This window comes from Glycine max, chromosome 13, assembly GCF_000004515.6.
Source record: "Glycine max cultivar Williams 82 chromosome 13, Glycine_max_v4.0, whole genome shotgun sequence".
Classification (NCBI taxonomy): domain Eukaryota; kingdom Viridiplantae; phylum Streptophyta; class Magnoliopsida; order Fabales; family Fabaceae; genus Glycine; species Glycine max.
Genome location: NC_038249.2, coordinates 20,452,934 through 20,466,950, shown reverse-complemented (window position 1 = coordinate 20,466,950; position 14,017 = coordinate 20,452,934). Strand labels below are relative to the sequence as shown.

General features: G+C 33.8%; 2 protein-coding genes across 5 annotated transcripts; one reads left to right on the top strand and one right to left on the bottom strand.

The window, feature by feature from the left end:
- The first annotated feature begins 347 nt into the window (after nt 1–347).
- LOC100819166 (pumilio homolog 6, chloroplastic) lies at nt 348–8,855 on the top strand. 3 transcript variants are annotated; one of them, XM_006593464.4, is made up of 11 exons: nt 348–634; nt 1,190–1,536; nt 1,704–1,879; nt 2,223–3,559; nt 3,649–3,790; nt 3,883–3,990; nt 4,650–4,862; nt 4,948–5,058; nt 6,250–6,444; nt 7,462–7,633; nt 8,434–8,855. In XM_006593464.4, exons 2-11 carry the CDS (start codon nt 1,251–1,253, stop codon nt 8,454–8,456), a joined length of 2,763 nt encoding a protein of 920 aa, XP_006593527.1. In that variant the 5' UTR covers nt 348–634; nt 1,190–1,250; the 3' UTR covers nt 8,457–8,855. The 3 variants fall into 3 exon arrangements, with proteins under 3 accessions (XP_006593527.1, XP_006593528.1, XP_006593526.1); XM_006593465.4 differs by lacking the exons at nt 7,462–7,633; nt 8,434–8,855 and adding an exon at nt 6,934–7,264 and having other exon boundaries at nt 453–634; XM_006593463.4 differs by lacking the exon at nt 7,462–7,633 and having other exon boundaries at nt 456–634.
- Nucleotides 8,856–9,709: 854 nt separating this feature from the next.
- Nucleotides 9,710–13,087, bottom strand: LOC100801198 (uncharacterized). Of its 2 annotated transcripts, NM_001254253.1 has the most exon segments (9): nt 9,710–10,204; nt 10,469–10,601; nt 11,471–11,623; nt 11,832–11,881; nt 12,133–12,189; nt 12,441–12,496; nt 12,591–12,674; nt 12,755–12,830; nt 12,919–13,032. In NM_001254253.1, coding segments are annotated over 9 exon segments (873 nt in total). In that variant the 5' UTR covers nt 13,018–13,032; the 3' UTR covers nt 9,710–10,039.
- Between the last annotated feature and the right edge of the window lie 930 nt (nt 13,088–14,017).

Sequence of the window (14,017 nt, the reverse complement as noted above, 5' to 3'; positions counted from 1 at the left end):
TTCTACATATGAAATAATATATTATGAATACAATTTTTTAAAATTAAATTATATTCAAATAAATTAAGAATCTTGACAAAAATATAATACTATCAATTTTATAAAAGGAATTAATTTTCATTTTCTTATCATCAAGTGTGCAAATCAATTGAGATGATTATTTTTGTTTAATAAAAAATCTTCTGTATTAAATATTTAGAGAATTTTTTTTACTATTAACAGTGATTTTTTTTTGGATTCCAACAATAAGATTGGCTTAAGTGAAAAATATACTATAATGCATGTATAGGACGATGATGATAGGCGCATGATTAATTTGGGCATTTTGGTTGCGTCTTTGTCCCACTCTGACCACTCAGAAACGGAGAATAGCAAAACGGAGTGTGGAAATAGCGCTTTTTTCATGTACATACAAACTACAAACGCACTTTTAAATTCTTCGTCTCCTGCTTCACTGCACTGCACTTGACCCATAACAGTCACTAACAACAAATATTAAATAATAACATATCCATTTCAGTCACACTCATCCTCATCCCTCTCTCTCTCTCTCTCTCTATACAATCCCTGCTTCGTTAGAGAATCTAGGGTTTCCAACTCCCAAACTCATTCTTCACCTTCTAAACAAACGCAGGTTCGTTTTCTTCATGCTTCAACTACTAATTCCTTTTTCTTCTCATGTTTTCTGTGTGTTCATGCATTCATTTTTCACTCCTTTTCTCATCTCTTGTGACTTTCACTGATTTCTTCTTCTTCTTCTTATTTATTATTATACGAAATTAAGAATTGGTGGTTTGTATGAGGTAATTGTAGAGAGTTTGATGCTGTCCTTGGTGGTGATACTTTCTTGTTTTGTAATCGTGGCTAACTTAAGGTTGAAGTGGAAGAACCTTTCACTTGAAATGAAATTTTGAACAGTAAGCTTGTTATGATTTTAAGGAACATCACAAAATATCATAATTTAACTCTCTGCGAGTCTGTATCGTGATTTAACTGTGTGAATTTGCATGTGAGATTTTGCATTGTACTTCTACAAATTTACGTGAAGCATTCTATTTTGTCAGTAATTCGATATGTTATTTCATCTCTGTTCTTGTTTAGTACTATGCTTGCTTACTTTTCTAGTGTAATAAAGTTCATTTCTCGTTGGAAGTTTATGCTAATGCGACAATTTGTGGGTGAACTTTAGGAGGCAACATGGCATTTCTTGTTTCCATTACAAAAGACGGGGCTAACTAATCTTCCAATATATGGCAACTGAGAGTCCAATTAGAATCTCTGAAGCTGGGAGTAAATGGCCGTCTCTTAAGGAAGCTGCAACTTTTGGCTCGCCATCCCGTCACATGGCAACAGAGGATCTGGGTATATTTTTAAATGGCCATAGGTTTCATGGCAGTGGAAAGGATGCAGTACCCAACCGCAGTGGCAGTGCACCTCCGAGCATGGAAGGCTCATTTCTGGCCATAGAAAACTTGTTATCCCAGAACACCACCAGGAATGCGAGCTTGGGATCTCGGAACAGAGCTATGCAAAAATGTGAGTCTGAAGACCAATTACTACTTTATCTTGCTTATTTGACTATTGCAATGTCAACTTAAACGCTAAATATCCTCCCCCACTTGTATCATGGGAAAGTGTCCTGTCTGGTGCACCATATTGATAGTTTTAGGCTCTTAACAGTAATTGGTGATTGTCTTCTGCAGATGATAGTGGTAAAGGGTCTTTTCATTTGTCACAAGGAACTCTTGCAACACACAAGGAGGAGTCTGAGGATGATTTGACCCAAAAGCTGTATAATAATTTGTTAGACAAAGCTAGTGGAAAATGGCATAGACAGGATGCGGCTTCAACATCATCTCAGGACACAAATTTAGTACTGGTGATTATTGTGATATCAATTTCTGAATTTGTAAAATCGCTCAAGTTTTCTGCATATAAATTATTGGATTAGTCTCATGAATTTTTACACATGAACACTTGTTGGAATTTTACTTTCTTCTGCATTTATTTCCTTTTGTTTTTGCCTCTTTCCTGCTGCAGTGGGTTCTGTGTACTGATCCCACGATTGTGATGACTTTTTTCTTTTACTATTTTCAGTAAGTTTGAGTCCAAGATTTGACTGTAGACACTCACTTAACCTTTTTGTTTTTTTCCTCCTCCAGATTAATTTTCTGATTTTGAATGCATGATTTTTTTTTCTGTATTAAACTTCAAACTTTCAGGAAGATTTTCCCCATATCATGTCACCTGTATATAATAAGTCTCTTGGAGTGGTGGATGAACTAATTGATGTGGATACTGGTTCCAGTTCTTCTCTTGGCCCTCCTGTCACCACAGTGGATGCTGTAAAACCTACCATAGGTGCAGATGATGTAAGGCTGTCATCAACTGTTGATTCCCGTGCCCCTGTCACAAGCTCATCATCTCTCAATTCCACTGGAAGCATGGGATTTAATGTCTTAGATGTTACAATTGTAGAATCTCAATTAAGGGCTCTCAATGTATCTAATCTACCAAATTCAGAAAGCCAGAGTTATGAAGATAAATGGAAGAACAGCTGCCAGAATAATTTGATGCAACACCAGCAACAAAACTATCCATGTGTGGTGCCTAACACCAATTCTCAAAGTGAAAAATGCACATATGTTGGTATGGAGCAGTTTCTTCACAATCCCAGCAAGTTCTCCTCTGATGTCCAGCCTGTACTGCAATCATCAGGGTATACGCCTCCACTATATGCTACAGCAGCAGCAGCTTATATGACCTCAGCAAATCCATTTTACACTAATTTGCAGGCTTCGGGTATATATTCTCCGCAATATATAGGTGCATACCCTTTTAGTCCCACAGCTGTTCCTCCATATATTGCTGCATACCCTCCTCATGGTTCTGTACCACTTGTTGACGGGGCTACTGGTTCTAGTTTTACTCCCCAAGCACCAGGGATTTCTTCTACTGCAGGAAACATTTCACACGGAGCTGAAATGATGCATGCAAACAAGTTTTTTGGACAATTTGGATTTCCTCTGCAGCCTTCTTTTAGTGATCCTATTTACATGCAATATCATCAACAACCTTTTGTGGAGGGATATGGTGTATCTGCTCATCTGCTGGCACCTAGAGCCAGTGTTGGCGGCCAAATTGGTCCCTTTGATTCCCAAAAAAGGCCCAATAGTGGTGCTTACTTGGATGACAAAAAATTACATAATCAGAAAACTGGTGCTAATTTGAATTCTAATAGAGATGGGCTAATACACCCTGGTTATTTTGGACACCCTTCAAATTTGGGTTTTGTACCCCAGTATCCAAGTTCCCCACTTTGTAGACCAGTTTTATCAGGATACCCAGAAAGTAGTCCTGGCCTTCTAGGTGGAAGGAATGAAATGAAACGCTCTCCAGCTTCTGGTAGAAATGGAGGTTTATTATCTGGATGGCAAGGTCAAAGAGCCTTTGACAGTGCTCATGACCCCAAAATTGCTATTTTTCTTGAAGAGTTAAAATCTGGCAAAGGTCGCAGATTTGAGCTATCCGATATTATTGGACATATAGTTGAATTTAGGCAAGTACTATTTTCGGTGGTCTTTTTACCTATCACTTTATCAATTCCTTGGCTTTGGAAATTAAGTTCATTTTTTTTATTAACTCCAGCACTGATCAGCATGGGAGCCGTTTTATACAGCAGAAGTTGGAAAGCTGTGGCGTTGAAGAGAAGGAATTAGTATTCAAAGAGGTTCTTCCACATACTTCAAAATTAATGACTGATGTATTTGGCAACTATGTAATCCAAAAGGTATGTTTTGAAGTGATGTACATTGTCATTAACTAACTTTATGATTGTCTGGAATCTGTTATGCTCAATTTGTCTGTTTCTCTTGTGCATAGTTTTTTGAGTATGGAAGCCCTGAGCAGAGAAAGGAACTTGCAAATCGACTTCTTGGCCAGATACTGCCTTTAAGTCTGCAGATGTATGGCTGTCGTGTAATCCAAAAGGTATGTAATTTTTTTTATTCATATAACATTAAGACATTGGTATATATTCATCTCAGTTGTTTGTCTTGAAAGCTATTGCAATCTGGTTACAAAATATGTTCATGGATTTTAGTCAGTATGACTTTATTTCTACCATTTTGAACCACGTGATCTCTGATTGAGATTTATTAATGATCTGAAAATATGAAGATCCTACTTAAGCATTTGCTAGATGTCCAGCTTTTTGCAAATTACAATCTGAAAATGGGGCTGCTTATCTCAGAAATTTATCTTTTCTTCTTCTAGCCAAGGTGTAGTTCCTAGTAATGAAAAAATAAGTTTGTTTGCAATAGATCAATATGAGAGTATTTATGGTCTGTTTGTTTTCCATGAAAATTACAAGTTGCATAATTTCCCACGCTGGGAAACTACATATTTGGATGGGCAAATTATTTACTTCAGCCCTAACTTTATATATTGGGAAAATTATTTACTTGGAGTTGAGATATTTCTGTTTCTTTTCATTTCTTTTCCATTGTATGCGTATTTCTTTTTTGAAAGCCAAACTGAGTAACTGTCTTTAGCAGAAGGATATTATAAAATACAGGTATTTCCAGTATATTCTGTGTGTGTCGGTTTGAATCTATCATTTCATTTATTTCAATTCTGTGCCTGTGCAGGCACTTGAGGTTATCGATCTTGAACAGAAAGCTCAACTTGTTCATGAGCTAGATGGAAATGTTATGAGATGTGTCCGTGACCAAAATGGGAATCATGTAATACAGAAGTGCATTGAATCTATTCCAACTAAAAACATTGACTTTATAATATCTGCATTTCGTGGTCAAATTGCTCTTCTATCTATGCATCCATATGGTTGCCGAGTCATACAGGTAAGGTTATTGTATTTACCTTTTCCATAAAGAAATTGATGTTTCTTTGATTGCGCATTCAGTTCCATGATAATGTTTCTTGTAGAGAGTTCTAGAGCATTGTTCAAATGAGGTTCAATGTCAGTTTATTGTTGATGAAATCTTGGAGTCAGTTTTTACTCTTGCTCAGGACCAGTATGGGAATTATGTTACGCAGGTTAGTTACTATTTTTCTCCCCCTGTTAATTGCTATGCTGATTTTTTTAGCAGTGGGGGGTGGTTATGATGCATAATAGAAACTGAATCAAATCAAGTTGGAGGTATAGACACACCCTTTTTATGATTTTCACCTAGGCTCCCCTTCACTTTATTCTAATTTGTACTTGTATCCTAAACCCTCTTTAATTTTCAGTTTGCCAGATCACTTATTAACATGGTGTTTAATCTCAAATTTAATCATAAGTTTCCATATACTTTTTCTACTTGGATTTTTGTTTCTGTTGATTTTTAATATTTCTAAATTTCTAGTTCACCGCGTCTTGTATTTCACCTCATATAAGCAGTTAACCTATTTCAAAGAAATTCCATATAATTTATACAGCTTTTGAGTTTTGTTGGTTATTTTAGGGTGAGGGTAGGTAGATAACATTACTTTGACATAGTCTCTGTTGAATCAAGAAGGTCATAAAGCACCTGTTATTTGAGCCATTGGATGCGATTTTAGCTAATTCTATTTAGCCCATGTAATTGAGAAAGCATCTATTTAACAAGTTTAGATATTGCTGTTAAATATGAATTAGATTCTAAATTTCAAAAACATGAATGGTATTTTATGGCGATCATATGGTTAAGGTCGTCTGGTACATGAGATAATGTAATGAGCCAAGGTTTGAAATAGATGGTGCCAATGACATATAAATTGTAGGATGGCCTTTGTATTGTTACTCCAACTTATTGTCTTTCAAAATATTATTACAAAGTGGACTTATACTTGTGCATGCTTATGTTAATGTGCTCAACTGTGAGATAGGGAAATGCTGATGACTAGAGTTAATAAAAATGTGCAGTTTTGGGAGGGAACAACCCAATTCATTTCCAAGCACGACCTACAAATAAAATTTTGCAGATTCTCTGTATTTGTGTGTGTGTGTATTTTTTGTTGAGGGGATGAGGTCCTCTTCTACTGTCCTTGGCCTATAAATACTTGTTTTGTGTATGTGTTAATTGATAATGCCTTTTCAAACAGCTTTATCTAATATGCTTGGAATGATATATAGTTAAATTCTGGGGTTTACTTGCCTAACATTAACTATTTTGTACATGGGATATTTTTATGGCTTGTTGACCTTTAATGTCTAAGATTTTATTTCATTTATTTAGTTATGATGCTCTGCTTATCTCTTTACAGCATGTGTTGGAGAGAGGAAAGCCTCAGGAAAGGAGTCAAATTATTCACAAGCTATCTGGACATATTTTCCAATTAAGCCAGCATAAATTTGCATCAAATGTTGTTGAGAAATGTTTGGAGTATGGTGATGCTACTGATCGGCAGTTGTTAATTGCGGAGATTGTTGGACATGACAAACAAAATGATAATTTATTGGTAAGTATTAAATTCTCAAGGCTAATCACATTTACTAGTTAATAAAATGTTCATATATTATTATGCATAGCAGATTTTATCCCTGAAACTTGAATAAAAGAAAAATTGCAACCTAATTATCTGGGAAAGCTGTTGGATTAGAGTTTTGCTTGCTTGTTTTTCTTTTGATAAAAATATTACTATTAGAAATGAAGAGAATGTTCAAGAAAGTTCAACTGGGGGAAGGCAAAAAATCCTCCCAAAAGAAAGGAGGGGGTAGGGGAGAAGAAAACAGCATTACAAAAATAGCTTTAAAATATAAAGGCGTACAATCTCTCTACATATATGATTAATATAGACTTCCTTGTAACAACCATGAGCAGAGCACTGAAAAGTGGTCATTGGTATTCCTTTCAAATCAAATAATCCAGTTAACTTCAAAAATGACAAACCGCAGTCAAATCTTAGCCTCCTTATTTCTGCTTCTAAAATGTGTTCTGAGCTACCCAGGGTTCATGGAGAATCCCAGACATACTGCTTCACAGGAAGAGGAAGGTAGCTGGGTTACAATGCAAATAAGTGGGTTACTCGTATCTGAATTACACCTGCACATGACAATGAAGGCATATTTGCTTGTTTCTTGATCTTTGTTTAAGAGGGCATGTGTATGGTTACTAAAAACTGGAAAATATTGTACTTGAATGTCTAGCAGCGGGCTTTTATGGCTATTGTTTTTTCTGTTCTACTTTACCGATCTAGAGTCTTTCAAGTTTCATTTTATTGTTGACTGAGACACTAAAACTACTCTTTTTCTATATTAATTACGAGCTGGAATTATTGATCATTCCATATATTATGATTATTATGCTATATTTAGTATTGTTGAGGTCTTCCAAATTATTACAATGGTAGAAAGTTCTTCTTTACATGTAATGTGAATTATGCTATAATTAATAGGTTCATTTGATAAATGGCATGACCCATGCATTTTGGTGTTTGTACTCTTCGCTTACTACACCATGCTTGATTTCATTGTAGACAATGATGAAAGACCAATTTGCAAATTATGTGATCCAGAAGGTTTTTGAGATCTGTTCTGAAAATCAGCGAGCAACATTACTTTCTCGCATAAGACTTCATGCTCATGCTTTGAAAAAATACACTTATGGAAAACACATTGTGGCTCGGTTTGAACAGCTACTTGGAGAAGGTGTTACTCCTAGTGCCTTGGTTTACTTTGGTTTACAATACACATCCTGGTTAATTTACATAAAGCATGATTGTATTCTTCTAGTAATATATAATGAGGTCAGTAGGGTGTGCTCGAGAAAATGTTTGAGCTTTGCCGAGTGGCATTGACTCATTTTTGGTATATTGAAGAACTAAATAGTGTGATAAAAGAATAATGTTTTAATCTCTGGTTAGGGGTCTCCAGTACAAGCATTGATGATTTGGATTTAACTTATTTGTAGTGATATAAATGGACAGCATCTTTTCAGAGGCTTTAGGATTATCTTCATCCTGGGGATGTTGTTATCTTCAATATTAGCATTTTTTCATAACATGGGAATGTTGTTATCTTCAACCGAAGATGGTGACAGGATTAATAAAACATATTGCTACCTGAAAATCCTAAAGTTTTAATTAATATTCTTAGTATCACGGGCACATCTAAATAGTAATATCAGATATGTATCCATATCAGACACTACATGAAAACTTAAAATACTTTAGTTGTATTTTTTTTTAATTTTTTACTTTTGAACTTTTATACCAATGTTGATTGGAATACCAACATTGTATAAGCTATATAGACTAGCTTCTAATTGGATGTGAAAAGGAGATGTGCGTGTTGTCACTAGAACTAAACAGGCTATTAAGACTAAGTATTATATTTGATTTGGACTTTTGTGTGTACTTTGAATGTTAATTAGAACCTATAAAATGTTTGAAAAATGTTTTATTTTTAGAGTCCTTTTATGCTTTCTTATCCCTTTATTTTGCCTGCAGAGAACCAAACAAATGGATCATGATGACAATAAAGGTCTTGCGCAATGCTTCCATGCAAGCACAACTAGTATTTCTGTGTTACAGGAGACAGATGAGATATTGGATCTTTGGGCTTTTCCCATTGAAAAAACGAATGCTACTGTGGCTTCATATCTGATAGTTCCGACATTCATGGCTTCAAGAAACATCAGTGTATGCATACATGTTGTGCACTTAATGTAATGTCAGTTAAGTAAATTGGTTTGTATGATTGCTTGGGTATAATTAGTTGGGAGGAAATCCTTCGTGATGTAAATTTACTGGATATTCTCTGCTTTACTGTGGTTTTAGTGTGGGGACAATCAAGGGTTTGTCTCCTTAATATCTGCTCTCTCGTCCTTGTGGTTTGTACGTTGATTTAGTTAAATGGTGGCTGTTTTTAATGTTCCATTTGTTCGGACGAGGATTCCTGATATCAGGCTGTGGCATCGTTAACATGTGGTGGAGCTGATCCTGGGTAAAAGCTTGAAGCTCTAGTTAAAAGTATGGCATTATGCCCAAAATAACATAATTACTATTGGTGCATGAACACAATTAAAGTAAAATCAAAAGTTTAAAGTGTATTAAAATGGTAATAAATAATATACTAGTACCTCTGGTCCTATTTATAAGAAAAGTTTCTTATAAATAGGACCAAAAGTAGTATAAATTTCATGCTGAAATGATTTCATTTTCATCGTTAAGCTATTGTTATTTATGAGGTTGGCATGAACAAGGCATTCAGGTTTACTATTTAAATTCAATTGACAAATTAGATATCTGTTCGTCTTTGATCATTTATACACGAGCAAATATTAATTATTCTGGATTCGACCTCCTCAAATTATATGTAATGAATGAAAAAATCAAGGAAAAACTCATACCATTACCCATTCTCTAAACCCCCTCCCCCAAAACCTAAATTCTAACCCTAATTATGAACTTGGCATGAAGAAAACTTTCAAATTATACTAATTTACTTAAACTGATAAATTCTATCGATTTTAATTCTACTTAAATAATAATACCATTAATCAAAACCAATCATTTCTATTGGTGGTCGTTTCATGAGGCAAACTTTTTTTCCAATGATCAATTCAAATAATCATTACAGTAAGATTCCATTACAGTCAGAAGGTATTAAGTGTGATAAATGTGAACACAGAAAAAATACCGTAAGATTATATTAGTAAAAAAACAAAAAAATGTAAAATGGATACACAACTATAATCACTCATAACTTGAAAAGCTACTTGTATTCTGGAATTGTGCGCCTCACATTTAAATGCATAAGTTGGCCAAATAGATACAACTAAAGCAAAAATGATATTTATCGGTATTTTAAAAACACGTACAAAATCATAGCCCCAATGGCTGAGGATTTCCCCTCAAGAAAAGAAAAAACAAAACTGATTCCAACATACCACATATCCTTCAAGGCTTCCATCAAACACCTTTGACTGCAGGAACGTGCATGTATGAGTAGCCTTCAAGACCCGAGCAAGATGCAATTGGTAACGGCAATTAACAAATAACAAATAGGACTAGCTTTTCATACTCACGACCCTGAGGCAAATGCCAGACAAGATCAAAAGCGATCCTTCCGTTTCCGACCCGTGTACTTGGTATTTGGAGGAACAACATTTCCTCTTCTTCTCATCTGCTCTTTCTTCCTTAGTAACCATTCCTTTCCCTTGCCACTCTTATTATTCTTCTGTTTCTTCCGCGGTCTATGCCTGTCTGATATACATACCTGCAGTATTTTTATTTTGTCTGATAAGTAAAACTAGTCATAAGCTTGTGAGCAATTACAGGTAAAAATAGCATTTGCATAACTTGTCCACATCTTGCATTTCCAAAATCTGCAATATAGGTAGTGATCTATGAATACAGCCAACTAATCAAATAAAGAAAAAATTAACACCAGGTGCTCTGTAAAGAAAGCCATATTTTTAGGAAGATTATTATTTAAAGAACTTATCATATAAATTGAATTCGCAAATGTGGCAAGACTCACTGTCTGTTTTTCTTCATCTTCACTGTCCTCATCAGAGCAACTCTCCCTATCTTCATTTTTACCTTTGGAAATGGACACATTTACCGAGCGTTGACCACAAGTGAGAACAAGAAACTCCTTCCTCTTCTTAGAACTATAATAAGACAATTGTTCTCCAGTTAGTGAAACACCATGCTCAAGAAGGCTAGGCAAAATGATGCTATTCAAAAGAAATCATAGCTAGAAACCACATCAAATAAAACACTACACCCCTACTGTCAAATAGTAGTGTACATAATTGGTGATAAATTTATAACTATGTGGAAGTGAGAAGTGAATCAACAATGCATCAGTGTCCAGATATATTACACATTCTAGGGGTAACATTTTTAAGCATGAGTAGCTAAGATAAATATAACCGGCTACCCCAAAATTTATATGATAGAATATTTGGACATTTTTGTCAATCATTTTGAGTTTACTAGTTTTTTTTCAGAATGTAAAAAGCCATCAAATTTAGATTTTCCTTTAATATTGCTATCTCTTGATTCTTTTGGACTTGCATTAATCTTATAATCTAGCTACCTCGATAAATATTTTATGGTTCCACCCCAGCTAGTGGTTGTGGATATTTTCCTGAAGAAAGTATACAGCTTAAGATTCATTTGAGATATTCAATAATTTTTTGCGAGTTTTCACGAATATTGCTAAGCAAAACATACAGTGACACAAGAACAAAGGAGAGGATTATAGACAAAATTTGAGTTTCACAATAGACAAAAGTTGATTTTCTTTTATGTTCTCTTAGCAAAAGGTAAAAATAATACATGAATATTTTTTGCCAAATTGATATAGCTAGTACATGACCCTTTAGACCAAAAACTAGAAGAAAAAAATTAAAAAACAATTGTGCTGACTGATAGAAAAAAACAGTAAAAAAATACAGACTATATTTGTTTCCAGCACATTATTTTTATGAAACAAATGAGCCATAGTAGTATTATAAGATTTATTTACTCATACCTGTGTGGAAAATCCACCACTATACCACCAGCAAATCCAGCATGCATTGCAGCATTTAAAATCAATTCACGTTGGTCTATATTTTCAGGATACACTTGAAATACTGCTCTAGCTCCATTTGATAAGCATTTGTATAAAGATGTAAAAAAGGCCCTACATCAGAAATTGGGATTATAAGTTATTAGAGAAAAAGAGAAAAGGAGATAGGTTCCAGTTCCAGAATTATTGAATCTCACTATAGATAGTGAGATGCAAAGAAGCACAGAACTGTGCAAGTTCCCACATGGTTAGAGCTAACCCAAAACATAAAAATTTAGAAGAAAAATATAAAGCAATACAATAAACAAGTAAAGGAACATACTTCAATCTTAATCGAGGGTTGTGAGAGGATTTATCAGCATTGCATAACCACTGCATTGTCATATAAAAGTTTGCCTCGTCATATAAATGTCCACAGAATTAATAATGAAAATGAGATGCTCCCTATCAAACTTGGTGGAGAAGTTACAATTATTCACATAACATATCATAACTGAGTATCATTCCATTCACCCCTTATGTGCTCTGCCCAAACTCAGACCTTGCTTTTTCACATTTAACGTGAGGCTCATTCGGTAATAATCTAATTTAGTTTGACTTAGTCATTTATGTTGAAAACACACCTGAACCGCAGATATACTGATGGCCCCATCAATAACTCCAGGACGAATTCCTAGACCCTGAAACCAAAGACGAAGTGAAAGAAAAACGGTAAGGCAAGATGCAGAGCATAGATGTTATATTTATTTTTTTAAGAATAACTCGTTCATTGCACACAAACATCATGACCAAAAAACACACACAAGAGTATTATAACATAAAAAAAAAAGGAAATTGAAAGTCTTCAGAAATTATAACACAATAACATTGAACTGGAATATCAATAGCAATAATACTGATCAAGCAGAAATCAGGTGAATAGTATATATACCTGACCCATGTCACCAAGTAAAAGGTCACCCTCAACCTCTCGCTCCACCGCAACATCTACCAGTTTAACAAAAACAAATAAAATTAACAAAAAATATAAAAATGCAAAATAGATAGGAATAGCAAACAACATTTCAAAACATAAACATACTAAGCATTGATGCTGAAATGTCAAGCCCAATCCAATGGTGTCCATTCTCGGAGAGTGTCTCACCGCTAAGTCCCGATCCACAACCTACGTCGACCATTCATAAGCCATTAAATTTCGACGAAAGCGAGAGAGAGATTAATTAAATTGAATTAAATTAAAATTACCGATATCAAGGAGTAATTTAGGAACGCTGTCATCAGGCAAAGCAAGTAGTTCGAGAGCTCTCTCTGACAGCGTCGCCTATTTGGCACAGAGAAATTAATGAATGAACGAATTTCACAAAGAACGAAAATTGAATAGGGAATTAGAAGAAGAAAACGGGGAAAACCTGAATTTGAACAATACGGGAAGAAGAGGTGTACTTGCGAGCTTCGGCATCGTCGTAGAAAATCTCAGGCGGCGCAACTACCTCTGGTCTCGACGCCATCCTTGCTGCCAAAAACCCTAAAACCCACACACCACCGTTTCAAGCATATTTATCTACTTTATTAAATTGGGAATTAGGGATTTACATCCTCACAATTTCCTTATAAATTGCTACATCCACATTATTATTTTGATCATTTACTAATAGTAAAACTTTATTAAAAATCATGAAATTTTTTACATTTTATATTTTATAATAGTCACGATTTTATAACTTTCACTAAAAAAATGTCAATTTTCTTAAGAAATTTTAATTAATAAAAATATATATTAGAATAAATATATTAAAGATGGTGTTAACTTTTTTTTAAAATAACATATAAAGAAATATATTAGATAAGATAAAGATAAAAATAAAAGATTTAAATTAAACGATGATAAAGATAAAAAATGATAAGATAGAAAAATAAAAGATAACAAAAATAAAAGATTAAGATAAGAAAGATATGTGATAACCTGCTAAAAATTTTCTTTTTTAATATTTTTTTGATTTTTTTCTTTTTTAATCCATCATTTTTATATCTGAAAATTATAAATAATAAAAATATCAATTCTTATCATTTAAGTCAAAAATAATTGTTAAATAAATTTTTTTAAAGATATTTCAATATATTTTTATTATAAAAAATAACTCATATTAGTTATAGCAAGCTAAGAGCATTTTTTTCTCTTCACGTGTGCTTAACAAATATCGAACTAGACTTCTTGTTGACAATATATACTAAAAATTGGTTACTAGTATTTGTTATGCAGGGTAAATAATATGTAATAATTATTTTCTTTTAATCACTTAACTTGATTTTATTCTAATATTTATTATTATTTCGAGTTTTAGGAAAAGAAGATGAAGATATAGAGATGGAGAAGGCTCAAGTCACTTCAAATATGAAATCATTTGTTGTTGGAGATGTTTAAATTTCATATTTTAGATTTATTACTTGAATTTTCTTTTGTTAAGACATTTTTTATTTTATTGATGTAATTGACTAATTATTGAGATT